The following is a 26791-nucleotide window of genomic DNA, read 5'->3' as shown; positions in this document are numbered from 1 at the left end:
TCCCCGTAGTAAAAATGGCAACTCTGCTCCCTCCTTCCCGTGATGTTAATCTAATTGTTGCCAATAGTGATCATGGCCGCCAGACCCTGAGATCCCATTGGCTGCTGCTCTGAGGCCCCGCCCCGGGCTTCCGAGGGAAGGCCGGGAATCGCGGAGCCTGATCTCGCGGACCTCGGCCGGGCTGCGCCTGCGCAAGTCATTGGCGCCAAGATGGCGATGGAGATGAGGCTTCCCGTGGCTCGTAAACCTCTTAGCGAGAACCTGGGCCGCGAGACCAAGAAACACCTGGTGGTGCCGGGCGACACAATTACCACGGACACGGGATTCATGCGGTGCGTGGGAACCTGGGGACTCGGGGCCACAAGGGGCGGTTGCAGGGCTCTGCACTTGGCCTGCTCTTTAAAACCTGGGCCTCTGTCCCCTTATGTTAAAGCCCCGGCGGGATCCAGAGCAAGTGTTACGAGCCTCTGTGATTTACGAGCCTTCGGGCTTCTACTCCCTGCATCTTGTGTCCCGGTGTGCATTTGTCTCAGCCCCTTGAAACCCTGATTTCTCGCCCCTCGTGGCCATGATTCTTGATTACCACGCTTGGGGCCCAATTCCCTGAGCCTTCCTCGTTGGAGACCTGGGAGCGGGGGAGGGTTAGGAGCAGGGTCCTCTTTGTGGGGACGGTGGGCGTTCTTGACTTGGCCTCCTCCCTGTCGCTCAGCGTCATCTCCAAGTCAGTCGCACGATTTCGGAATCAGTAATTGCTGGGGCTCAGGGCAGACAGATGCATTGTGCTGCATGCACCCGAATACACACTTCCGAATCTGAGCGCTGTACTGGATGTTGTAGCTAAGAGGGCAGGGTTCCAGCCCTTCTGCCATCACACGAATTGTACTGTCTCTTCAAGGTTAGTTTCCTCATCTGGAAAATAGTGATAACAACAGTAACTGTTGGATAGGGTAGTGAGGATTAAATGAGGTAATTAGGGAAAGAAGCAAAATCCACCATTATACCACCATCATAGAAAGACTAGTGAATTGCAGGGGGAAGTACACAGGTACAGATTGCCCTTTATTTAGCCTTGTAGTTTGAAGTTGTTGGATCCTAGAAAATGTTAAGATTCAGTCCTTTATTTATCCATTCAACATCTATTTATACAGGGTCCAGCACAAATAACATCCTATTTTTTATTCAAAATCATAAGCATAGAAGTCTGTAACATAACAATATCACACTCAAGCACACCATATGGCATTTTCGGTGAAATGTTCAAATTAAAAATATAAATTATTACACCCATATTACTACCCTACCAACCACACACAAGCAGGCGTTACCTCCCGGACCTGCATTGTGCATGGTCAGGGCACAACAGCAACAGTGGAAATCTCTGTCCTGGTGGAGCTTCTGTTCTAACAGGGAGAGACAGATAATAAGCAATAAGCACAGCAAACAAATAAGTTATTCAGGGTGTTTGGTGATAAATGCAGTGGAAAAATGAAAAGTCCAGCACGGTAAGTGGAATGTGGTTGGAAGTATGGTGAGGGTGGTGGCAGCGGGGTGGGTGACAGTTTCAAATGGGACAGTCGAGGTGGGGCTGGCCGAGAAAGTGTAGACATCTGCGTAGACCTCACTAAGGTGAGGGAGATGTCCACGGAGCTCTGCGGGGCAGGAGTGTTGCAGGCAGAGAGGGCACCCAGCACGGGAGCCAGGCTCAAAGGCAGGAGTGGCCTGGTTGAGGAACACATTGTTTTTGAATGGAGAGGTCACCCCAGGTGTTACCTTGGTATCCTTTGTGTCTCCCTCTTGCAACAGGGGCCATGGAACTTACATGGGGGAGGAGAAACTCATTGCATCTGTGGCTGGTTCTGTGGAGAGAGTCAACAAGTTGATTTGTGTGAAAGCTTTGAAAACCAGGTGAGGACAAAAGGTGTGTGTTCTTTTCCTTGTGGCATCCCTGTGGCACAGTCGGGTCTTTCCGGCCACGCCGTGCCTCCCACACCCACCTGTCTGCCTTGTCATTCTGCAGCTCTGCGATGTGGAACATGTGTAGGTGACTGGGGTGGGGGGTGGGCTTCAAAGGTTTGCCCACATTACCTGACCTCTCCAAACCTTTTTTACCCCTCTGTAAAACGAGGGTAATATCACAACCTACCTCATACGGTTGTTAGAGGAATTCGTTGGAAAGGTGCGTGTAGAGTACTTAGCACAGGACCCAATAGAGGTTAGCTCCAGAAAGGACGCTAGTGGGGTCGCAACAGAGTGAGCAGGGGACAGCAAGGAGCAGATGCAGGCCGAGAGCCGAGATGGCCGCCCGCCTGCCTTGTGGCTGCCGTAAGCATTTCCACTTGTGTGTGCAATCTAGGAAGCCGCTGGAGGGGGTGGAGCACGAGGGGGACATGATCTCACTTCTGCTTTAATAAAATCACTCTGACTGCTGTGGGGAGATTAACAGGGACAGGGACAGGATCCCTGAGACGGGTCAGGGGACCCTTACCCGAAGTGATAGTGGCGTGGACTGAGGTGGTAGCAGCAGAAGTGGAGTGATTAATTCTGCATACATTCTGTGTTCTGAGTGTTTTCATCATGAGAAGTTGTGGAATTTTGTATTTTTTGGTATTTTCTCTATATAGGACCATGTCCGTGAGTAGGGATAGGCACTTGCTTCCTGTGTGTGTTTGGAAGGTGGAGTCAGGATCTGCTGCTGGACTTGTTCTGGAGCATGAGAGAGAAGGGGGGAGGGAGAGGGACGGAGGGAGCGGGAGTAGATATCTCCAGGGCTCCTCCAAGACTCTGAAGTTTTTGGCTTGAGCAGCTGGAGGGGTGGAGATGCCAGTTACTGAGAGGGTGAGGACTGGGGGGGATCACTTTGTGATGGAGGAGGGGGCCTCTGGAAAGCTTCATTTCAGGCTTTCTAGATTTGGAAATACCTGTGAGTCATGCAGATGGAGACGTTGGGTAGCCAGCAGCTGGCTGGAGTCTGGAATTCAGGGGATGATGGTTCAGTCATCAGTGGTATCAAAGGCTATAGGTTCATGAGCTCACAGAGGGGTGAGCCTGGGCCAAAAAGAGAAGCGGTCAGAGGACTGAGGCCTCAGCAGGGAACACTCGCCATTAGAAAAAGGATGAGGAGCTGGCAGAGGGGCCTGAGAGGAGCAGCCAGTGGGCGGGCTGGTGGGTGTGTCCTGGCTCAGTCTCCTCTGTCCTCCAGTGACCGATGCAGAGCCCCTGTGTGTCCCAGTGACCACCAGCAAGCACTCCGCACTTGTCATTGTCATGCAGTTTACAAAATAGAGACCCAGGCCTATTGGGCTGCTCGTGGCAGACGGTTTGTTTAACAGAGACTCTACACGTGTCGGGATGTTTGAAGTGATCGGTTCCTGAGAATAAGTCTGAACAGCGTGGCTCTGAACGCACCGAATGTGGTGCCTAATCGGGGCCTCGTCCTGTTTAACTGCCATCTCAAGTGGTGCTGGGTTTGTAATAGTCTCTTCACTGCAGGGTCACCTTTTGTTTTCTCTTCCAGATACAATGGTGAAGTAGGAGACATCGTAGTGGGGAGGATCACAGAGGTAAAATCAACATCAGGCTGCTTTTACATAGGAGAAGCGGGCTGGGGCTGTAGTGAGTGGGACGGTCACTCTGTAGTTACACGGACGGTGCAGTCACTGCATTTAGCTCTTGTTTGTGACCTTTCGTGTGAACAGCTGGCGTGTTGTACTGGGGATTGTTGGTCACTTAGGATGTGAGGTCTGGCCCCTGGAGTGTGTGTCCAGGTGTGGAATGTCGGTTTCTAGGTTCAGCAGAAGAGGTGGAAAGTGGAGACCAACTCCAGGCTGGATTCAGTCTTGCTTCTGTCATCCATGAACCTTCCGGGAGGAGAGCTGGTAAGGGGCCCCAGCTGGGACTGTGTAGTTTGCTACCGACAGCTCTGGGGTCTTTTGCTGCGCCGGAGAACTCGGCTCCACACCAGGTCGCCCCATCTCCTCCCGTCTGTCTGCTCCGCAGTGCGCTGCCCGGGGCGCGCTAGTAGGCTTTTCATGGGGCACAGACCTCCAACACAGGCAGCAGTTGGTGTGTGGTAAGGTCTGGAATGTCCACGTGGAGGAGTCCTGAAAGGGAGTTGGGAGAGAAGCTCTCAGATGCTCAGAGGTAGTGATTTTCCTTCTCTGGGTACGTCACCTTTGCACAGTGCAAGAGTCCCCTTGTCCACGAACTGCGTGGCATTGGGTCTTCCAGGCACCTGCGGCATGTAAGCTGCAGCCTTTTGTAAAATGCCATGGTTTCCCTTTGCCTGCAGCCCAGCCTCTGTGCAGAGAGGCTCCCTGGGCTGGGATGTGTGGGGAGCGCAAGGCAAAGGAGGCCCACTGAGTTCCTGAAAGGCTGCGAGCTTGAAAGCCAAGGGATGTGAGATAACATCCAAACACCCAACAAGTGGATTGTACAAAAAGAGTGAATAACTTCTGTGAGAGAAGCTCACGGGAAAGCTGGGCGTTCGAGGGAAGGGTGGGTAGAGCTTCAGTATGAAATCAGGGATCCAAAAAATGGGAGTATGTGGCAAAGTCTCAATCAAGCTGGAGGTGGCCTGGTCCTGCTGGAGCAGGGCAGGCAGCTGTGGGAGGCCGGGGGAAAGCAGGCTGGGCTGGGTAGGAGGGTTTTCAGTATCACGCCCAAGTGGGAACAGTATGCAGAGCAGGGAGAGGGAGAACAGCCGTGGGAAGGTCGTAAGTGGCTGTCACTCTCGCTTCCTTGTGGGGCACAGGTTACCCGCCACAGACACCAGCGTGTGGGTATCGAGGCCGCCTTCGCCTTCGGAGAGCTCCCTGGGTGGGAGGAAGGAGGCGGTGTTTCTGTGGGGGTGGACTGAGGAAGCGGCGCCTTTGTGTGTTTCAGAGGAGAAGATCCGCAGAGGACGAGCTGGCCATGCGAGGTTTCCTGCAGGAGGGGGACCTGATCAGTGTATCCTGCACCGCGCGCTCCGGCGTCTGCGTGGAGCAGGGAGATGGGGCTGAAACCGTCTGGCTCTACCAGAAGGAGTTGGTTGTCCCGGCAGGGAGCCGAGTCCTAGAGGGAGGGCCGAGGGCTCTGCTGTGGCCCCTCCAGCTCCCTAATCTAGGCTGACTCGCCAGCTCTTGCTCACAGCTGTGGCTGCTAAGTCATTTCTTTGGGTGTTGTCACTTACGGTGGCCTGTGCTTTAAGCCAGACTCAAGTTTTCTTAGTGATGTTAACTTTATTGCAGGGAGCAGATGTGTTGTTCCCATCAAGATGACAGAGAAGGGGGGGGGGCAGATCGCAGCGATGTCCTCCAGGTCCAGGACTGTCAGGGGTGGGAGGGAAGGCGGGCGAGTGCGGCCTGGGACACAGGAGGCAGGTGACATGATGGTGTGTGTTCCTTCATCGCTGCGGCCAGGCCGAGGTCCAGGCAGTGTTCTCGGACGGCGCAGTCTCTCTGCACACGAGGAGCCTCAAATACGGGAAAGTAAGTTGGGCTCCTGCTGCCCCTATTGGCTGACCTGGACTTCAAATCCACTTCCGAATCCCCAGAGCTCTCTGGGGTTCCGACCGAAAGAACCCCAGAACTTAAGGGTTACAGGCTGGCATCCCGCTAACTGCTTGATTCACGTGGTCTTGGGTCAGTGGCATTGTAGTGGATGACAGCTTCTGTCCCTTTCCCCCTGAGCAAAGTGTTCTGGCAGGAGCCCCTCTGACCCCGGATCCCGGACCCTGCTGTCTGCTCCCTCCCGGCGGGTGCTGCTGCTTTGCACTGGGGCCAGGGCAGGGAGGCGGTTGTTGGAATAGAGGGAAGGTGTGGACTGACGGAGCAGGACAGTGACTCTTAGACAAATGTCCAAGCAGTAAAAAGGATGTTACTGCAACGAGAGATTGGTTTATAACTTGAGCCTCTAAATGAAATGCACTGCATTTCTTGTATGAGGTTACATTGAGGCTATTTTTAAAGTGACAGCTTATTTCCCAAGACGAATGACGACTTACTAGTGTCTTGGCTTTATCTGAATAAACCTTTTTATTTTCAGAGGGGAACGATAACCTCTTCCCTTAATGCAGTGGCTACAGCCAGGCACATTCACATCCTTGAAGTAGGAGGTGAAATGGTTGTGCTGGCCTTTTGGGCCTGGCTGCTGCAGACCCACCTGAAGCCGGACGTGGAATTGGAACAGCTCTGCCAGAGCCAGGGACAAGTTTGTGCCCTCGGCTAATCCCCGAGCCCAGGGCTGCCCGTCTCATGGACAAGGCAGGCAGCGGGGTGGGGGTAGGACAGAACCGGAGGCTCGAGCCCGGGTCCTCATGGGCTGCAGCTCCTCTGACAGCCAGCGCGCCGGCCCTGGGTTAGCAGGTGGGGACGACGACTGCGAAGGAAAGTGGTCAAGGAGGGTATGGAAAGCCACCGTCTGTTGCGTTAGGTCGCCCTGTGCCTCCAGAAGTGTTCTCTGGGAATGATGACTGCCCGTGCAGATGGGTGACCCCAGTTATAACAGGAAGGGCCCCGATTCCGCCATAACTAGGACGTGGGTCCCGTCACCTGCTCTTCCTTCCCCTCACCGATGATCCTTCAGTGACTTAATTTATGATGTCTTTCTTTAGCTCGGTCAGGGTGTTTTGGTCCAGGTCTCCCCCTCCCTGGTGAAACGGCAGAAGACTCACTTCCACGATTTGCCTTGTGGTGCCTCAGTGATTTTGGGTAATAACGGCTTCATCTGGATCTACCCAACACCCGAACACAAAGAAGAGGATGCGGGGGGCTTCGTGGCAAACCTGGAGGTGCGTGAATGCCTCTCGGCTGTTGGGACGGTGTGGTATTCGGTCTCTACTCTGCCTCTGTGGTGGGCGGGGCTTGCTGGTGTTTAACTACATTGCTGTAGTCTGTTAGTTTCAGGTGTTTTGGGAACATTGTACTGCCCCCTCTTTCTGAACAGATGAAGTCAGTGACTGGTGGCAGAGTCGCAGGGTAGTATCTGAAGAAGCTGCCCTTTTAAACCCTCCTTGGGGTTAGCCTTTTGACTGGCCCGGCGTCCCAGAGGGACACTAAACTGTAAATGATTTCTGTGACTTGCTGTGACCGTTGGCTTATTTTGGTCATTTCTATTCCTGCCCGCCCCCCTCCCTTTGCATCCCCCGGTAGCCTGTCTCCCTTGCTGATCGAGAGGTGATCTCCCGGCTTCGGAACTGTGTCGTCTCGCTGGTGACTCAGAGAATGATGCTATATGATACGAGCATCCTGTATTGCTATGAGGCATCCCTTCCACACCAGGTACGCCACTCCGGGCTTTCCCATTGCTCACTGCTCTCTGAGCAGGAGCCTAAGTGTTGATCAGTTTGCTCCAGGGTTTTCTCGGGGATGGCACACACATCCTCCAAAGAAATGCCTTTCCCGTGCCCTCAGTATGGTCAGGGGCAGCCTTAATGACCATCTGGCAGGTCTTCCCACAAGGTACTTGTGGTTTTCTCGGTGTCTAGTGTCAGTCTGAGGGTTTGGAGGCAAGAAGGTGCCCGGTGGGACTCTGCGTGACAGCAGCCCTCTGGACCTCACCTGGCCCATTCCAGTTTCCGTGCGCTCTGTGGTGGGTGCCAGAACAGCATCCTTGTTCTTGGCAGCTGGATCCCAGAGGCCCGTGCTGATTCGTTAAGCTGGTTCTAGCAGATCCCATCTTGTAATGCTTGACCTCCGGTAAATGAGAGGAACAGAAGGTTTATGTTCACCGTGCGTGGTTTCTGTGTTGGGCTTGGCTTGATGGTCTGCTTGTGGCTGGTTTCTTTTCCGAACAAACACCTTTTCCTTTCTTTTTCAGATTAAAGACATCTTAAAGCCAGAAATAATGGAGGAAGTTGTGATGGAAACTCGTCAGAGACTTTTAGAGCAGGAGGGGTGAGGAGGCGCGTCCGGAGGGCAGGGCTGCACACCTGACTGGAGCCGTTCCAGGAAGTGGAATGTTTGATTTGCACCCCGTGTGTGGCCCAGCAAAGGCCTGGGACAAGGAAGCTCATTGTGGACCTACATTGGGCTGCCTCCAGCCCACAGGTCTGCCTGCTTTCTTCTGTTCGAGAGCACAGCCTGGGAGGTGCACTGCGCCCCTGGCCCCTTGGGCTGCCTGCAGAGCCCCAGCACTGGGGGAGGTTTGGGGTCTTCAGAAATTTGCAGTGTTGCAGCCAAGTGGACTCCCATCCTGGAATAATACGGAGAGTCGTTTGTCTTCTGCTCACCTTTGTTCACGAGGCACAATGCCTGTGAAATTGCCCCTATAAAAACATGGCCTCCCTGACCCCAGATTGTTCTGACTCCATTCCTACCTCCTCTGCAGCACAAGCACAACACTGAAGACTAGTTGGTAAAGTAAGCCCGACAGTCCGACAGCAGGATAAAGTGAACCGAGCAGCCTTTTGCTGGGCTGGAATCTTACTTCCCATTGCATGTTCCTTCTGGTGACTGATTTGAGTGAGTCCACACGGGGCTGCTTTAGTCATCCTGCCTTTGAGGGGGATTTGTAAGAAGTTGACTCATTGGTAATAGAATGAAGTTCTTGGGAGCCTGGATAAACATGAAATCAAAGTAGGGGAAGTGGAGGTAGGAAAGAGCTGGTTCCCTCCTCCAATTGAAGTAGTAATGCGTTCACTTTTGAATGACTAAGGGTTCAAAGATAAAACCAAGGTGTTGAAGTTCTTATTGATGAATAGTGGAATTCCTATGCGTTGGTATGATGTCTAAAATACAGTGCCCTGATTTAGGTTTTGGGAAACATTTTTTAAAGGCACTGTTTCTGTTCTTGTGTTCTTTGTAATACTTGGGAGCTGTGTACAGTGGAAGGAGAGCTTAGCAGGTACAAATTCAGCCAGAGGTCCTAACTGCTGTACTTTGGTCACCCAGCAAAATTACAGCTAGGGGTAGTTTCAGCGGTATTAATGTTGAACACCGCATTTGACAATTTTGAAATATAGCTTGGCTCTTTTTCATTAAGTGGTGTATTTCTTGTTTATAACATAACTCAATAGACAACTTTTAAAAAAAGATTTTATTTATTTATTTTTAGAGAGAGGGGAAGAGAGGGAGAAAGGGAGAGAAACGTCAGTGTGTGGTTGCCTCTTGAGTGCTCTGCACTGGGGACCTGGCCCACAACCCAGGCATGTGCCCTGACTGGGAATCAAACCGGTGACCCTTTGGCTCGCAGGCTGGCACTCAATCCACTGAGCAACACCAGCCAGGGCTCAGTAGACAGTTTTTTTTTTTAAATCTCATTATTTGTCTGTCCCAAATGTATCAGTTGTTTTGAGGAGTTAGGCTGTGTTGCAACTTTCAGATTTGCGTACCTGTCATACCTTTGAGAACAAGTGCCAGGCCCCATGAGAGGTGGGAGGGGGAAGGGCGAAGGGCAGGAGCCAGAGTCCCTGGGTTGGTTTGGTTTGGTTTTGATCAGGGCCGGACGGAAGCTTGTTGAAAGTTACCCTCATCCGATCTCTCCCAATCTGCCAGCCTGTGCTGTTCATTGCCATGTCTGCCAGTAAATGGTAATTACCGGGTGGAAATAACAAAGGGCTGAAGGCACCTTTTAGTGATTCTTTTCTGTGGCCCACTAGAGGGCGCCCTTGTGAAGTGTATGCCAGCTGGTGGAAAAATGGAATAAATTGAGTGGAGTGATGATAGATTAATTACACTGGTACTCATTCCTTTTAGCAACTTGGTGGATTGCTTTCCTTTACAAAAGAGGGCAAAATTAGACTGACAGGAGTCACTTTTAATGAAAATACTATGTAAATGTTAAGCTTTATTCAGTATTTGGAAACATCTATTTCTAACAGGCATTTGCTCAGCTCTGGATTCTATTTTAAGTCCTCAAAAGAATCATGCTACAGTGTTAAACAGGGAGTAGAAACGTGTAGCCTGTCTCTAGAAAGGTTACAGTCTGGGCTTGGGGCTCACCTGAGATTGGAAAATGGCTCGAGTAGAAGGGGAGGTTCTGAGACCGGTGCTTAGACTCAGTGCAGCATCTACACTGACTTTCCCGAAGCATAATTTCAGTCCTTAATTGTGGAAAACCAAACACGAGCTCATCTGAGCCTCGTGATGACCTTGTAAAGTGGGCAGATAAAAGTGGGGAAAGTGATTCAGAGAATTAAAGTGACTGGATAGAGCCCATAGCGACTGAAGGAGGAACAGCTTTAAGCTCTAGAGAGGTATCAAAGCAATCCTTCAGAGAATGGGTTGGACTGGTTGTGAAGGGCTATGATCTAGAAGTTTTATTGCCGCATTGAGACATACTTTGGATTGTTACTCATTTTACTCATTGCCTGTTACTCCCTCCTGTGTGCTCTGGGGGTGGGGGGAGGGCGGGGATGACTCATCCTCCCTTTCCTCTCCCCCCTGGTATCCCAGCATCTAGAATAGTGCTTTACACGCAAGAGCTCAATAGATGCTAGTGAAATAACGTATATTAAAAGAGTTCCTGATTTGATTGCCCGACTTTAAGCTAGAGAATGAAGATGAGCAGGAAATGGTTAAAACATGAGTTGAAATAAAAAGTAAGCAAGTCTCTAAAAGGAAAAATTAGTGCGGTGTTCAGGATAAGATAATGGGTAAATACGGGAACGAGGGCACTGAAGTTTTCAGCCAGGACCGAGTTTGTCACCTAGATTGTTTTGTGAGAGAGCAAAGTGAAACCACCATCTGAATATAAATTCCAGTTGTGAATCTGCACGAATTTTCATATGCTTCACGTTCATTTCCTCCAGGTGACTATTTCTGGAAGCCTAAGTGAAATGAACACCATTTCCCAATCCAGCAGAAATAGTTCCAAAATACATAACTCAAGATAACAATAAACAAGACCTACAATGTGGCTGTGGTTTCTCCCAAGTATTAGTAGCAACTTATTAAAAAAAAATCAGTTGTTGCCCCGACTGGCATGGTTCAGTGGGTTGGGCGTCGTTCCACAGAGCAAAAGGGCCAAAGGTGGCCAGTTCAGTTCTGGTCGGGACACAGGCCTGGGTTGAGGGCCACGTCCCCCACTGATATTTCTTTCCCTTTCTCATTCCCTTCCCCTCTCTAAAAATAAAATCTTTTTTAAAAAATCAGTTGTCTAACATCAGACCAAAAGTTAATTGATGTTGAATGGTACAGTGGAAAACCATGGCTTTGGAACAACATCAGTCTGGACTCAAATTGTGACTTTGTTGCATATTAGGGCAAGTGGCCTCGAGTAAGTCATGCTTCTGAATCTGTTTTCCAGCTCTAAAACCAAGAATAATATTCCATGCCTCCCTGGGCTCCAGTGAGGGTTGAATGAGAAAATATTTATGAAAAGCATAACAGCGCGAGGTGTAGAGTAGGTGCTGCGGTGAATGGGTCCTCTGAGAAATGGGCATATCCTGGTTAGGTGGGTGCACCACTGGGGAGACACGGAGAGTGAAGAACGGAACCAGCGCGCTGCTTGCTAGAAGAAGATGGGTTCTGACAGGTGTGGGTTTCGGTCTGGGTCGTGGGCCAGCTCATTGGTCTGGTGGCCAAAAGTCCGCACATTTGCTCGGCTTACACAGTGAATGTTTTCATCAGAATACATATACACCTATGAAATGAGGTGGTTTAATTGTAAAGGTACCGCTCAAACATCTGTAATTGTGCCTGGTTTAGCCTCCGAGAGGCTCCTGATGCCCCAAAGAAATAATGAATTCTCTAGCAAAATGTCAGATGCTTTCTAGTCATTTATTTTTTCGTTAGTTTTAATATTTATGCCTATGGGGAAAAGGGGGAAATTTGGGGTTGGAGAGTGGGCATCAACTCCTTGGTTTCCAGGAGCGAGCCAACTTGTGGAAATTAAAGAGGCTCAAGGAAGTATCCAACTCCGTTTCTGGGGAAATCCAAACCGTAGTTTTCTCCTTGCTTCGGCTCCTCGCGGGTCTTACAACCCGCGCACGGAAGACATTGGCCAGCCCTAAGAGAGGCCGGCTGGAGTCCACCGGCTCCCAGGAGGGTGGGACCGAAGCGCAGCAGCTGGGGGCAAGAAGTCGCAGGGGCTCGCGGATGGGGGGCGGGCGCTACGGAACCACAGTTCCCGGCCTGCCCTGCGAGCTGCGCCAAAAGCGGTTGGCTGAGAGCGCTAGCTCTACTGCTTTCATCGACCAATAGGGCGTAGGAGAGGGAACTGACCCGGATTCTTGGGGACCAATGGTGTTACGGGGGGGCGGGCATCCTTCCTTCCTTCTCACCTTGTTCTCGGAAAAATCGCTTTTAAAAGGTCGTGCTGGGGCGGGCTCTGGCGGGCGGGGAGACTGGAACAGGAAGACGCGGTGGCGTCCCGGAAAACGGCGCAAGGAGGGCCCCGGTGCTCGAGAGACGCGCTTCGCACGTCGTTGGGGGCGGGGCCGGGGGCGGGTCCTAGCCTCGTTGTGGAGCGGCTCGTAATCCATCATGGCGGCCGTGGGGGTCTGTGTTCGTTCCTGAGCGGTGCTGGAGCGGGAGCCGGTTCCTGGGTCCTGCAACTGAGGAGCATCCCTGTTGTCCACGGCCCACACCTGCGGGGGGAGGCTGGACCCCGTGGCGGAGCTCGAGGGATGTGACGTCCTGGCGGCGGCGGCAACGGCAACGTCCGGAGCCGGAGGAGGGGGTGTCTCGGGCAGAGACCCCCGGGCTCAGGGCAGCTGAGGCGGCCGGGCCTCCTCCCCCTTCCGCCGCCTCCCCGCTTCGGAGCCTCGAGAGTCTCTCGTCCCTTACAGCCCTGCTCCGGCTCTGGGACCCTGGGGGTGGTCTCTGTTTCCCCCAGACCTGGGACACCCGGCTTCCGGAGGCGTGGAGCAGCATCGCCCCTGAGTAAGCCGCCCGTGCCGCGCCCCGGCAGCCGCTCTCTCACCCTCGACCCTTCGCTGGGTCCGGCTCCCGGCCCCCGATTTGGCCTTGGAGCCCACCATTCAAATCCCCTCCCTGCTCTCAGGTGGCCTCCCCTTCCCCCCAGGTTGCTCCCGGGAGCCCCCAATGCCCTGACTTCTCCCAATGTCACCTACGGCCCCCCTAGTCTCAGCCCTGCCAAAAACTTTAATGCAAAGGAAGAGTCTGGACTCGTTTCACAGGCCTTTTAAAAAGCGGACTTAAAAGTTGCTGGCAATGCATTCCTGCTCGTCAGAGTCCAGGGCGAGCTCTCGCTGAAGCCGGGGTGACCCGTGCCCTTTTCCGGAGAGCGGGACGGAGGAGCGGCGGCGAGCTCGGCAGGAAATTTGCCCGAAGATGAAGAGGCCAGGGGGTGGGTGACTTCCACAGGAAAGGTGCTGCAGCCGCCTGCGAAGACGACCACCCGTGCCTTTCCGCGTGGGAAGCGAAGTCACTGCAGTATGACCGACCCCTCTCCGGCACTCCTGTGAATATTTCTGTTTGGGTTTTTCTCCTTGAAAGAGACCGGTGTGCAGCCAGTCAAAGACACTTAAATCAAGAAACCTTTGGGTGGCCTTGCGATCACGTTACTTCCAACAGATACACTGCGAAAATAATCGCACCTCGGTTCACAGCGCCGGCCGAAAAACTGCTTCCTTCGGTGCTGGAAGGTGTCCGGTGGCGCTCGACCGCGGTTACCGGCGCGTGGACATGCGGTCAGTGTGAAGCCCCGCGGGTCCGTGGGCCCTCGTCCCTCTGAGCTCACTGACCGTTCCGGAAGGCCTTGAACCCTCTCCTGGAAAGGGGTACCTAGCCTTACTTTATGGGGCAGCAGCCTGGAAAGGTTCTGGGGGACCAGCGGAGGCCGAGTTTGCCTGCCCTGCACTTCATCAAAGGCGCAGGGAAGAAGGAGCCGGCCCGGCATGGGGGCCCGCACTGCAACGTGTTCGTGGAGCACGGTGAGTGCCGTCCCGCTTTCTAGCCGCCTTCCTCCTGCGGCGCTCGGCTCGGGCTCGGATGCGCGAGGGTCCCCAACGACCGCGCTGGCGTGGGCGCCTTGCAGTTCTTCTTGGAACTTCTGTTGCTGCCTTAGCTTAGTTTTCTTGGTAGAAGAACAAGTTGCTGGGTGACCCTGTCTGGCTTTGTTCCGTGTGGGGGGTGTTTTGTTTTGTGTTGTTTTGTTTGAGTGTCTCCGTTGTCGCCCGATCCTGCTTCTCACTGACTGTTGGTTGACCTTGGACCAGTCGGTCTACTCTTCCAGTTTCCTGCGGGGCTGGACTGCGTGCTTTCCCAGGATCCAGAGTCCATGACTGTGCGCTAAGCGGAGGCGTGGGCTCTTCGCTCGGGTGCGCGGATCCTTTAGCCCTTTACCTACTGAGAGCGGTAGCTGTTCTCAAAGTGGTACGTGCTCCCTGGAGGCGTGGGAACTGCAGATCCTAGTTGACGCTAATATCCTTGCCCTTTTCAGTCACAAGTAGGACCTGAAAACACTCGCTCTGTGGGGAAAATTGTGGATTGAGGACACCCAGCTTCCAGTTATTTCACTTTTTTACGCGGGGTAACCCTTTCCCATGGATGGAGCTTTCCTCCTCTCTCCGTGTTTCAGAAGACAGTTGGGGCCAAAAGGTTGTCTTTGACGCTTTTACGGACGAAGTCGGCATTTGAGTTCAGATAGTGCGCTTACACTGCTCACTTCTAGTAATTCTTTGTGAAAATGTGAAAAAAAGGGGGGTCAGCTTAGAAGGTGTCTGTATTGGGGGCAGCCATGAACCAATTAATTAGGGTGCACTGTGTGCCCTAAGCCTCGGAGCCTCACACTTTTCAGACCCGTGTGTCGCAGGGAAATGGGGGCTGAGCCCACCCCATCTACAGCGGATGCGAGGTGTGTGCAGGTGGCACGTACTTCGGAGCCCAGTCACACACGCGTCTTGGCAGTGGGTGAGTACGGCAGACAGAGGTCTCTGTGCAGCGCACTTGCATTTGACAGTTGAGGTTTGACTTTCCTACAGAAAAAGTCACCTCGTCCACATAGTCTGGGTACTTGGATTGTTCTTTGCCTTAAAACATGTAGTTACATTTTAGCATTGGTTTTAGACAGGCAGATATGGTCATGTGTTAGGCTCCGGTGCTTCCCGAATTCAGCAGTGACAGTTGGTGCAGACTTTCTGGAGAGCTTTGGCCAAACTTGTGAGAAATTAAAATGTACGTACCAATGACCCAGTAATGTCGCTTCGAGGAAACTACCCTGGTATAGAACAGTGTAGTCCCCTGCGCCCTGATAGCCCTTTGGGGTCCAGGGCTAGAACTGCCCAATGGTGCAATGCTGAGATGCTACTTGTACTGTTTGCACTACTGGTGCGGAAGAAATGCAGGCTTCCTGTTAGCGCGGATCTGGGCTGCGGCACCTGACTGCTGGTGGCTATTGCGTGCGCGCTGTGCGCTCACAGTGAAAATAGGTAAATAAGTAAGTAAGTAAAAATTGGGTTTTCACGTAAGAATGTCTTTGACGAGACAGCAAAAATCATTAGTTTCATTAACCCTTGGTCCAGTGCATGTGTCTTTACCGTGCTGTGGGGTGAAGCGGGAAGGGCACGCAGAGCACCTCTGTCTGTCGCCCGCCGCTGCCTCCAGGAAGGGCGCCCGACTGCCTTTCTCACCGACTCTGACTTCCCTTGAAACTGTGATGAGAACCTACGCTGACAGACTGGTTGTTCAGACAGAAAAGAACGTATGGACAACCGGAAGCACCCGTCGCCAGTGACAGAATGTTAGTTTCCCAGCAAAAAAAAGCGAGGATTGTGGAAAACTTGTAATTGCTACTGCGATATAGAGCTTGGTGGTAATATTTACAGATGTGGTATTTTGATACCTTACAATGAAATGTATTATTTGGAAGATCCACATAATTCAGTGAATCACTATTTTCTAAATGATTGGCACATGAGATTATAAAATCACACACAGGTGAAAGACTCATTCAAGGTGCAAGAAAGACCAATGGATGTTTCTTAACTTTTTAAATTTTAATCCTCACTGAATATACATTTATTGATTTTGGAAAGGGGAAAGGAGAGGGAGGGAGGGGGAGAGAGAGAGAGAGAAACATCAATACACTGATGAGAGAAACATCAATCAGTTGCCCCCCTTACCCACAACCCAGGTATGTGTGCTGATCAGGAATCGAACCCAAAACCCTTTGGTGCACAGGAGGACACTCCAACCAGCTGACCCACCTGGCCGGGGCGGGGGTTTTTTGTAATCCTCACGGGAGGGTGTGTCTTCTATTGATCTTAGAGAGAGAGGCAGGGAGGGAGGGGGAGCAAGGTGGGGGGAGAGAAAGAAAACACTGATGTGAGAGAAACATAGGTCAGTTGCCTCCCCCACGTGGCCTGACTGGGGACCAAGCCCGCACCCTGGGTATGTGTCCTGACCAGGGATCGAACCTGAAACCTTATGGTGTCCCTGACGTCGCTCCCACCAACTGAGCGACCCAGCCAGGGCCAGACCCGTGAATTTTAAGGTAACAACACAGAAGTTCACTGATACAGTTTTGGATGCTGTGTCACAACTAACTGGTACGAAGCTATAAATTACCAGGTTTCAGTGTAGCTTGAGAATATCTACCACACAGTGAAACAGTTGGTTTCCAGTTATAATAAAAATGTTTGTTTTTTAATCCTCACCCAAGGACATTTTTTTTCATTGCTTTTAGAGAGAGAGGAAGGAGGTGGGGGGAGGGAGAGAGAAAGAGCAGTGTGAGAGAAACATGGAGCCGTTGCCCCTGTGCCCCAAAGGGGCTCCGGCCCACCACCCAGGTGTGAGCCCTGACCGGAGATTGAACCCACAGTCTTTTAGGTTCACGGGACGACGTTCCAGCCAACTGAGCCACACTGACCAGGGTGGAAATGTATATTTTTAAATGAATAATTAAATAATTGAAAATTTTCAGTTTAAATTTCTAATCTGGTAAATAATGATGAGATAACCTCTATGAACAAAAGCTTTTGGGGGTCCTCAGTAATTTTCCACAGTGTCGGAGAGGTCTTGAGATAAAAAACGTTTGAGAACTGCTGCTTCAGGGGGTGTGTCAAGGAGGCCCAGAAGCCCAGACTAGTGTGGCTCAGTGGGTTGGGCAGCCTCCCTCAAACCAGGGGTCGCCAGTTCAATCCCCAGTCAGGGCGCATGCCTGGTTTGCAGGCCAGGTCCCTGGTTGTTGTGGGTGTGGGAGAAGCAGCTGATTGATGTTTCTCTCCCTCTTTGTCCCTTCCCCTTGCTCTAAAAATAAGTAAATAAAATCCTTAAAAAAAAGAAAAGCGAAGGCACATAGGGATGTTTATTGTCGGCGTGCTGTGAAGCCCTAACACCGAAAGGTGTCTGTGCAGTGCACGTGGGGGGAAGGACTTTGGAGGGCAGTCTGCGCCGTGTGGCTCCGTTTTTGTAAAATAAAATCTGTCTACGTATTTGTACGTCTACAGAAAAAAATATGGGAGGGTTTAGACCGAAAGAGTTGCTTTCTCTAGGGAAGTGGGACTTCGGTGGAATAGGAGAAAACTTTCACTTTTTACTTTGCAGTTGTGATATTCCAGGTTTCTTCTTACAACAAATGTGTGTAATTTTATGATAAAAAGAAATACAAAGATTTAAAAACTGGATATATGGCAGCCCAACCAAATGGTCACTTCTTTGCAGCACCTTTTAATGAAAGAATTTGCCTAAGTTACGTTTTACTGAAGACAAAGCAGTTTCTTTGGACCTTGGGTACCCTTTCAAGCAGAACATGAACATGGTCTTACTTTGTGTCACAAATTGTTCTTGATCTTTGTAGCCTGATCTTTCTACAGTTGGTTAATGTCCATGTAGGTTGGGTTTGAAAACCTGCAGGCACAAGCCAGTGTTGATCCGAGGTGAATCTGGAAGCCGAGATGATGCTGTGCGGTGGTGCTGGTGCTGGTGACCCGAAAAACGGGGCATGGCAGCGTTCTGCTCGGGTTATTCAGGGGCCGAAGGGCTAGTCGTGTGTTAGGGAGCAAAGGAAACCGTGGTGTGACTTCCGGCACCACACTTGCCTTCCACGTTTCCGCGGCTTGACTAAGAAAATGCACTTCAGGAGAATCGATAAAGCGGGACTGAAAACATCCACTGGTAAGCTGCTCCCCCTCGGTGTCCCCTTCGGTGTTCAGTGAATGTTACTGAGCGCACCCTGTACCTGGTGGCGTTTCAGTCCTGGGCGCCGCGGGAGCGAGCACACTTAAATTCTAGCGGGAGGAGACAGACCGTCGACAAGCTAAGGCAGTGAAACAACGGGGTAAAAATATCTCAGGCAGAGGGGCTCGGGGTGCAGAGGGTCTGTGGCTAGACTTGGTCCGCCGGAGCAGAGGGGGCCAGAGGGCAGTCGTGGGGATGAAGTGGGCGGTGGAGGGAGAGCCGCTGGAGAGGGTGGCCTGGTTGGCCTCCCGAGGATTTTGACTTTCACTCGTGTGCTTTGGGAGCCTCTGGGAAAGTTTGGAGTCGCCGGAGGCGAAGCGGGACCTGATCTATGCTTTAGTCGGGTCTCCGTGGCCGTTGCATCCTGGAGGAAGCCGGGGGAGCGGGGTTCGTCCGCTCGCAGCTGATGGCGCTGGTCCAGGTGAGAGCAAGGTGGCGCAGACTGCGGGGGTCAGATTCTGACGCTGCGAAGGCACAGCCCACTGGGTTCGCTCTTGGATTAGATGTGAGACGAGGCATGTGAGTGAAGTCAGGGTGACTCCGAGATTTTTGGGCTGAATAACTGGAAAACTGACATTCACCGAAATGCAAACTAGAGGCGTTTGGGAGGTGGATCGGGGAGATGAGGACCCGGAGCTGCCTTGGCGCATGCTCCATTTGAGGCTCCTGTGGGCCGATATCGGGTGGGTGTGCCCGGTATGCGGTCAAGTCCGCAAGCCTGGACTCAGGGACGAGGCCCAGGCTGCACAGGGCACCTGGGAGCGGTCGGGGTACGGGCGGGTGTGACGCTATGAAAGTGGCTCGGGTCTCAAGGGAGACGTCTCCACGCGTGTGTCCTTCACGTGTGTCAGGTGACACTCAGTTGGCAGAATGAAGACTACATTTCCATACGGGATGAGTTTGGATCCTCTGGGAAATCTGACATGCAAATTTTGCATGGGAATGGTTTTACTCATCTTTAAGTTTTAATTGTTTCTCTGGATTTTTTTCTAAATCAAAAAGTTACAGATTTAGTAAGTGAGTGTGTGCGCGCGTGCGTGCGTGCAATGGAATATTATTCAGCAATGGAAACTGAAATCTTGCCATTTGTGACAACATGGATGGACCTAGAGGGTATCCTGCTAAGTGAAGTAAGTCGGAGAAGGACAAGTGCTGTGTGTTTTACTTACATGTGGGATCTAAAAACAAAACAAACAGGCAGCTCCCCTGCCTGCCCTGGGGGTGCATGGTTCGCCCGGAGCTTCTGCGCGCTCTACTTCTGCAGAGTTACACAGTGACTTGTGCTTTGGTGGGGGGCTCGGCAGCGTCCTGAGTTGGAAACGGTATCTTTTGGGGACGTGTAAAGATTGAAATGTTTTTAAGTCCTTTTTGAAGAACTAATGTATGTATTGGATCTGTGGTAGAGGTAGGGTAGACGTTATTCCCGTTTTCAGCAGAGAAAGCTGTGGTTTAGGGGGTGAAGTACTGCTTTTAGGGTTACGTTACTGACTCGTCATAGAGCTGGGATTGAAATCAACTGTTTTTTGATAACCTGAGGTTCTTCCTACCAGAAACATTACTTTTTGAATGTGAACTACTGCTGTTTGAAAGTCTTCACAATGTTTGAAATGAGGGGGAGTTTAGATTTAGAATTAATCAAAATTTTTTATTTTTCATCATGTTTTTGATGTTCTGTTGAGTATTCTTACCATTTGGGTGTTTGGAGATGGTAGTGTGTAACAAACATACCTATTTATGCTTTTATAATTTAATGTTTTATTGAATTTTATTTTATAAATCAAAAATTTAAAAAACCTGTAAATTTTCCTACAGGCTTCGTGGCCATTTTTAAAATTCATTTTCAAATTACATTTAATAATTTTGACTATATATTTTCTGAGATTGCATTACAGCTAAGATTGCATTACAATGTGTGCTGAGAAGATCACTTCTACCCCGGCGCCTTCATCCTTTGCATTTCACTGCTGCCTCCGGGAAACGAGCTTTATTAGTTTCTTTTTTATCATTTCAGTGTTTCTTTTCGCAAATACAAGCAAATATGTATCTATTGGGTAACAGATACCATATGGTAGATACTGTTCTGTACTTTACTTTTTTTGTCTTTCATTTACTATATTCTTAGGATGTCTCCACATGAGAATATATTGGGTTGACCAAAAAGTTCATTTAGTTTTTTTCCATAAAAGAGAAGACACGTTTTTCATTTTCAGCAGAAATTTTATTGATTTGGGTATTTTGAGTATGTCAGCTACCTACCGAGTGGTAGAATGTTGATTTTTCTCAGCTAGTGTCTCGATTTGATCGCTGTCAACTTCACCTGGTCCACCCGACCGTGGAGCATCATTGTCCAGCGAGAAATCTCCAGCACGAAGCTTTGTAAACCACTTTCGACACATTCAATCAGTCATAGCACATTCTCTGTACACTGAACAGATCTTTTTTTGTGTGTCTCAGTTGGGTTTATTTTACTTTATTTTACTTCTAAAAGATTTTATTGATTTTTCTTTAGAGAGAGAGAAAGGGGGAAAAAGAGGGAGAGAAACATCAATGTGTGGTTGCCTCTCTTGCATGCCTACTGGGGACATGTCCCACAAGCCAGGCATGTGCCCTGACAGGGAATCGAACCAGTGACCCTTAGGTTCCAGGCCAGCACTTAATCCACTGAGCCACACCAGCCAGGACATTTTTTTTTTAAGATTTTATTTATTTAATTTTAGAGAGAGGGGATGGGAAATAGAAAGAGAGGGAGAGAAACTTCAATGTGTGGTTGCCTCTCGTAAGCCCCACTCTGGGGACCTGGCCTGCAACCCAGGCATGTGCCCTGACTGGGAACCGAACCTGCAACCTTATGGTTTGCAGGCCTGCTACAGTTGCATTTTTACTGTTCTTGAAATTATAAAGCATAACGTGTCAAAAATGTTGAGTGTTTTCTTCCATCTTCAATATTAAAATGACTGCACAAAAATTCACCAATTTTGATAAGTTTTTTAAAACGCACACTGATGTGACAGTCGTCACAATACAGTCTGACAAAACGGTTTTAAACGAAGTTAAAGACAACTAAGCGCTGCCAGAGCCGGCTGATGGGAAACCGAACAAACTCATTGGCCGACCCAGTCGCCGTCTTTCTTTTTCTTAGGGCTGCAGTGTGCCCCATTATCTTGGAAGTAACATTGATTTTTCAGCTAGTCCCCCATTTCTGTACTTTCGGGTCATCTCCAGTGTTGAGCTCTTACAGACAGTGCCGCAAGAGTAACCCTGTATCTGTTGTCCCAGCTTATGCAGGGTCAGCTGTGGGAGAGGTTCCCAGAGGTGGAAGGGCTGGGCTACAAGGCTAACAACGCATTTGTAATTTTTATTGGTAGGTAGATGTTAACTTGATAGATGAATAGTAGATAGCGAGGCATTAATAGCGAGGATACTGTATTGATAGGTATCACCCCCAGATTCCTTCCGTCTTGTGCTAGGTTGTACTCCTATCGCTAGTAACGCACAGGAGAGGCTGTACCCTCAAAGCCTACTCAAGGGAGTGTATCGTCAAGCTTTGGGACTTTTACCAACATGGTAAGAAGTAATATCCTACTTTGGTTTTAATTAGTAGCTCTCTCATGAGTGGGGTTGAGCATTTTTCATGTGTTTAGGGGACACACACGTTGTTTATCTTTCTGTGGACCGTCTCACCAGGTTCTGTGTGTGCCAGAGACTTAAGTGGACAGTTGTACAGGAAACCTGCCCCTTCCCCCCGTGTGTCCGTCTGCCAAGGAAGGGCTGCGTCCCAGGCCCCAGAGGTGCTCTGATCAGGCCGTTTTCAGCCCAGGCTGTACTTCAGAATCGCCTCAGGAGCTTGCAAAGGCTTGTGTCCGGTCCCGCACCCAGGGGTTGATTTAACTGGACTGGGGAGATGCCTGTGCCTTGCTTTTGTTTTGTTGTTTAGCAAGGAGAGACTTCGTTCAAAAGGAAGGTTGCAAGGGGGAAGGGACTGTTGCAATGCACTCTGGCCATAAGGTCTGCAAGTGTCTCCTTGTTTTGTTTTTGTATTTTATTATTATTTTTTACCTCTCCGGGTGATTCTGACAGGCAGCCCGGCTTAAGCATCCCTGGTCTGAGCCAAGCACAGGCATCCTAGACTGACTCAGTCTGGGGGAAGTCAAGGCCTTCCCCCCGCCCGCCCCCCTGCTGGTGTTGGGCAGGGGGTGGTGATCTTGGCTTCTGGAGGCCAGTGGAAACCGAGAGGGCAGCTGGCCTCAGGCAGGAGCTGAAGTGACAGGGAGGGGCTGGGCAGGAGACCGGGGACAGTGTGGGTCTGCCGCAGCCACCTCCCCGCTGGACTTGGAATTAGGTAACATAATCCACTTTCCTAATTGTTTAAGCCATTTTGACTTGGGTTGACTACCACTTGCACCACCAGTGTTTTCATTGAAAAAGGAATATGTTTTAACCTGATCAGTTTTTTCCCCTTTCTTTTTTTTTTTAAGATTTTATTTATTTACTAGAGAGAGGGGAAGGGAGGGAGAAAGAGAGGGAGAGAAACATCAGTGCATGGCTGCGTCTCACATGGCCCCCACTGGGGACCTGGCCTGCAGCCCAGGCCTGTGCCCCAACTGGGAAGCGAACCGGCGACCCTTTGATTCACAGGCTGGTACTCAATCCACTGAGCCCCACCAGCCAGGGCCCCTTTTCATTTTTTTGGAAGAAAAGTGGCAGCTTCCATTGACAAATGATATTACAGTTTCTTTTATTTGTTTTGCTCTTTAGTTTCATACCACTTTCACATACCACTTTGTTTTGTAGAATTGGCAAAATCCTGTTCTGTGAAGTTTATCTTACCTCTGGCTACCACGGTGGAGCACTAACTATATCCCCAAGGTGTGTTGCTGGCTAGACCTTGTGATAACATCAGTTGTTAGAGATAACATTTATATTGCCCTGAAGCACAGTCCTGAGGTGGGAGTGTGGCCCAGCCTTTGCCCCCCCGCTGCCTCTTCTGGGGATCCATCGGATTAGCCAGAGCCAGCCCTCCTGCTTCTCCTGGGTCTTGGCTCCTTCCTGCCGTTGGCACCTCAAGCTAATGTGCTAAGCCCCGGGCCATGTTTAAAGAACACGGGGCCTGTGGTTTAGAGAGCTTACTGCTGTCCACTGCATTGCAAGGGAGCCGGGGCAGAGCTGCCATGTCTGCCGAGTGCCACGGCTGGTGCTCGCTGCCCAAGGAGCAGAGTGGGGAAAAACTCGGCTCAGTTTGAGCCTTTCTGGAAACCTCCTTTCAAGCCACTCTTCGCCTAACTGTTCAGATAGCTTTGACCTCAGAGCAGTGTCCATTTTTGAGGAATGATGGTCCATTGGGAGGAAAAACAGAAAAAAAGTCCCAGTGCAAAGAACCTCCCAGCCTAAGATCCGGCCAGAATGTGGCCTGAGAGGAGAGAGGTGTCGGATAGTGGTGCGGTGCCTTCCTTGTCCAGGCCGGTTGTAGAGGCTGGTGGCACTGGGCTAGTGCTCTCCATATCCAGGCAATATGTAATACGTTGTTTAACACAGAAACAGTTTCCGTTATTTTTAACAAGGAAAAAATGAAAATTGAGAATGGATAATTATTAGCATATCCGGAGAGCTTGTTTTGATTGAGAAGCACAGTTGAGGCAGTTGCTGGGATGAGGTGATTTGTGTGGATGAAGGTGAACACATGAAAATGTTAAAACAGGCCCTGGCCGGGTGGCTCAGTTGGTTAGAGCACCCTCCCCGTACACAAAGGTTGAGGGTTCGATCCCCGAAAATGGGCGCATACAGGAATCAACCAATGAGTGCACAAATAAGTAGAACAACAGAAGTTTCCCTCTCGCTCTCACCCTCTCCCTCCCTCCCTGCCTTTCTCTCTCTCATGATACTGTGAGTAGTAGTCATAGCGCTTACTCCCCCTCCCATTCAAAGCAATCTATTGTTTAGTGCATACAAGGTAAGAAAGATTGTTTTCTTAGAGAAATGTGTCACTTTTTGGTGATATATGGGCCTTTCAATAGTCCAGCGGTGCCGATAGAGCTCTTTAACTGCAGAAGGGTGTGTTGCTTCCGTCATTCGGTAGCAGCGAGCGCACTGCACGGCCCTGTGTTGCTCTGGCGGGGCCGTGACACGTGCACTTTAAGTACCGTCCTCCTTGGTGTCGTCTACTTCAAGTTCATGCCCTTGTCAGTTAAACTACCTGCACAGCGTTTCCAGATTTTTTGTGAGGGCTTTTCTTTTTTTAAGTTTAATTAAAATATGGGTATCATGGAGGAAGCTTTCAGGAAATAGGAGTATTACTTTAAAATAGCTACACGGTGTTTTATGAAAAATGTAATGTTACATTTCTGTCAGTTATTCAATTAAGGAAGATTTGATTTAGGAAGCAATTTGAAGTTTAATCAGCATGGTCAGTGCTGCTTTTAATTCCCGTTCGAATGAAAATTAACCATCTCCTAGTCAAAGTGCTGCGTGAAGTAAGGAAAGTGTGGGGGAGGGAGGAAAGCGGAGTACCAGTTACTGGCTGGGGCGCGAGACTTGGCCAAGGCCCGCGGGCTCCACAAGAGAGGGCGAGACCGCGCCTGTCTTGGGCGTCTGCGGACCAGCACGAGAAAAGCGAGGGCAGAGTAGGAAAAGGCAGTGAAAGGGCGAGGGCCTAAGAGAAGGGGTGAAGTGCCACCAGAGCCCCTTGCCCCTGCACAGCACCAGCACCTTGGGGGCGGCGGCCTTCCTGCTCGGACCTGCTCTGGCAGAGAACTGTGCCCTCTACAGACCGTTGTCAAAGGAGGAGCATGGCCGTTTGCCCCGGTGTCCATCCTTTGTGGGGGTGCGAGGCTCATGCTGAGGCCCATCAAGGCTCCAGCGGTGCGTGCTGTCCTGGGGTCCCCGGCTCTGCCTGAACTCAAAGGGTGGCCTCCGCGCTCTGAGCTCCAGCCGTGAGGATGTCACCTGGAGGGCGTCCCTCCGCTCAGCAGTGAGTCAGATGGGGCGCATGGGGCTTTTCAGATGCCAGCCCTGGGCGCTCTCCTGGTGTCCTCCGGAGAAAGTGTGACGACTGTATCGAACACTTCCTCTACTGGCTGGAGGCGAGGCCCACTTCAACAAAAGGACTTCCATCTCTCCTGGAGTACACGAGGAAAATGGGGGCTGTGGACTTGACTCACGACGGTGGGTCCCGAATGAGTCACCCGTCTTAGGCATACACCAGGCATTGCCCTGTGTCCCTTGCCTGCTGTAGCTGCTGTTTGAGTGCGTTCCCTGTGCTAGACTCCATGCAGAGCCTTTGACATACTGTTTTAGACATTTTTAAGTAGTTGTGACTACTTTTGTTTCATTTTTTATTTTTATTCTCACCTAAGGACATGCTTATTGATTTGGGAGAGGGGGGAGGAAGAGACAGAGAGGGGGAGAAACATATTCGGAGGACTGGGAATCAAACCTAGGACTTTCTGGTTTATGGGATGACTCCAACCAACTGAGCCACACAGGCCAGGGCCACATACTGTTTAAAAGTTACAAAATAATGCTAGACTCCTTGTTCTGTTGTAAAATGCGATCTGTAGTTTAAAACCCCCCGATCGTTCCCATTATGTAGAGACACGGTCTCTATTTTTGTATTCTTATTCCAAAAAAGTTTTGAGCAAGCCAGCCATACACCCACCCCCCCACACACATATACGTGCCACAGTTGTGTTTGAAGTTTTGGAGTTGAATGTTTTTTAACCTGTTTGCTTTTTGGAGACAGAGTGGGCAGGGAAAAGGTAGGGAGATGAGGAGAGACTGTCCTTCCTCGGAACCTTTTAATCACCCAGAGTGCTGGCAGCTTGCTGCTGGCCTGCGTAGTCCAGCGCCCTGCTGTCTGATGTGCAATTTTCTGTAGAAGGAAAGAAAAATCAAACAAGCAACAGCAGAGCTCTTCACACCTCCTTGTTCTCCCTTCCGCCCTTCTGACATGTACAGCTTCTCGAGGAAATTGTCCATTTCACTCTCAGAGTGAGGGGAAATGACTTCACGTTTAGGGTTCTAATTCTAAAGCCCTTTCCCTGGATTTCAGCCTGAATTCTTAAGATAACAGACCTCAACTCTTGTTCTTTGAAATGCATGTGGAAAAATGTTTATCAGTGTTGAAATTTGTCATTTTTGATCTCATGGAACTCCAGAATTGATTAAATTCCTACTTGTTTGTGGCTAAAGTTCTATTTTTAAAAGAGTAGAATGTACTCCCAGCAAACTGAAGTTCAAATAAATGAAGTGGACCTGGAAAAGTAAGACTTGATGGTGTGCGGTGTCTGTTAACAAAACTCCCCCAGAAACGAAAGTACAGACTGTAGAGCGAGTGGGAGCTCTTTTGCCCCCTGACAACTTCCTGCTTCTGCGTCTGTCTCCTGGTCAATCAGGGAGGCCGGTGACGAACTCCTGGTTTTATTTGAATTCAGACCCCAGCTTATCACTCACTAGCAATGTGACCAGCCATGGCCTTGGTAGATATGTATTTTTAAAGGTTTAATTTATTTATTTTTAGAGAGAGGAGAAGGGAGAAAGAGAGGCATTGGTTGTCTCCTGTACACACACACCCCCTGCTCATCCCCAGGACCTGGCCCACATCCCAGGCAAGTCCCCGGACTGAGAATTGAACCACTGACCTTTTGGTTTGCAGGAGGACAGTCAGCCCACTGAACCACACCAGTCAGGGTGACTTAGTGGATGTTAGTTGAACACACCCTCTGGGCTGCACGCTT

The 26791-nt window shown here is 50.5% G+C and overlaps 3 protein-coding genes across 3 annotated transcripts in view; all 3 read left to right on the top strand.

Moving 5' to 3' along the window:
* The first annotated feature begins 195 nt into the window (after positions 1–195).
* On the top strand, positions 196–9601 carry EXOSC2 (exosome component 2). The gene is made up of 9 exons (XM_024562405.4): positions 196–332; positions 1804–1905; positions 3515–3560; positions 3786–3875; positions 4882–4947; positions 5400–5468; positions 6593–6769; positions 7131–7259; positions 7798–9601. The coding sequence occupies exons 1-9, from the start codon at positions 211–213 to the stop codon at positions 7876–7878; spliced, it is 882 nt and encodes a 293-aa protein (XP_024418173.1). The 5' UTR covers positions 196–210; the 3' UTR covers positions 7879–9601.
* Positions 9602–12983: 3382 nt separating this feature from the next.
* On the top strand, positions 12984–13082 carry LOC128780357 (uncharacterized). The gene has a single exon (XM_071220922.1). The coding sequence runs from the start codon at positions 12984–12986 to the stop codon at positions 13080–13082; it is 99 nt and encodes a 32-aa protein (XP_071077023.1).
* Positions 13083–13680: 598 nt separating this feature from the next.
* The window catches only part of ABL1 (ABL proto-oncogene 1, non-receptor tyrosine kinase), a 113164-nt gene continuing 100053 nt past the window's right edge, over positions 13681–26791 (top strand). Inside the window, exon 1 of the mRNA XM_024562028.4 lies at positions 13681–13816. Within this exon, the coding sequence (XP_024417796.2) occupies positions 13681–13816 (136 nt within the window). The remainder of the gene's footprint in view (positions 13817–26791) is intronic.

This window comes from Desmodus rotundus, chromosome 1, assembly GCF_022682495.2.
Source record: "Desmodus rotundus isolate HL8 chromosome 1, HLdesRot8A.1, whole genome shotgun sequence".
In the NCBI taxonomy this organism is placed as follows: Eukaryota; Metazoa; Chordata; class Mammalia; order Chiroptera; family Phyllostomidae; genus Desmodus; species Desmodus rotundus.
This window is presented reverse-complemented; position numbering and strand designations above follow the sequence as displayed.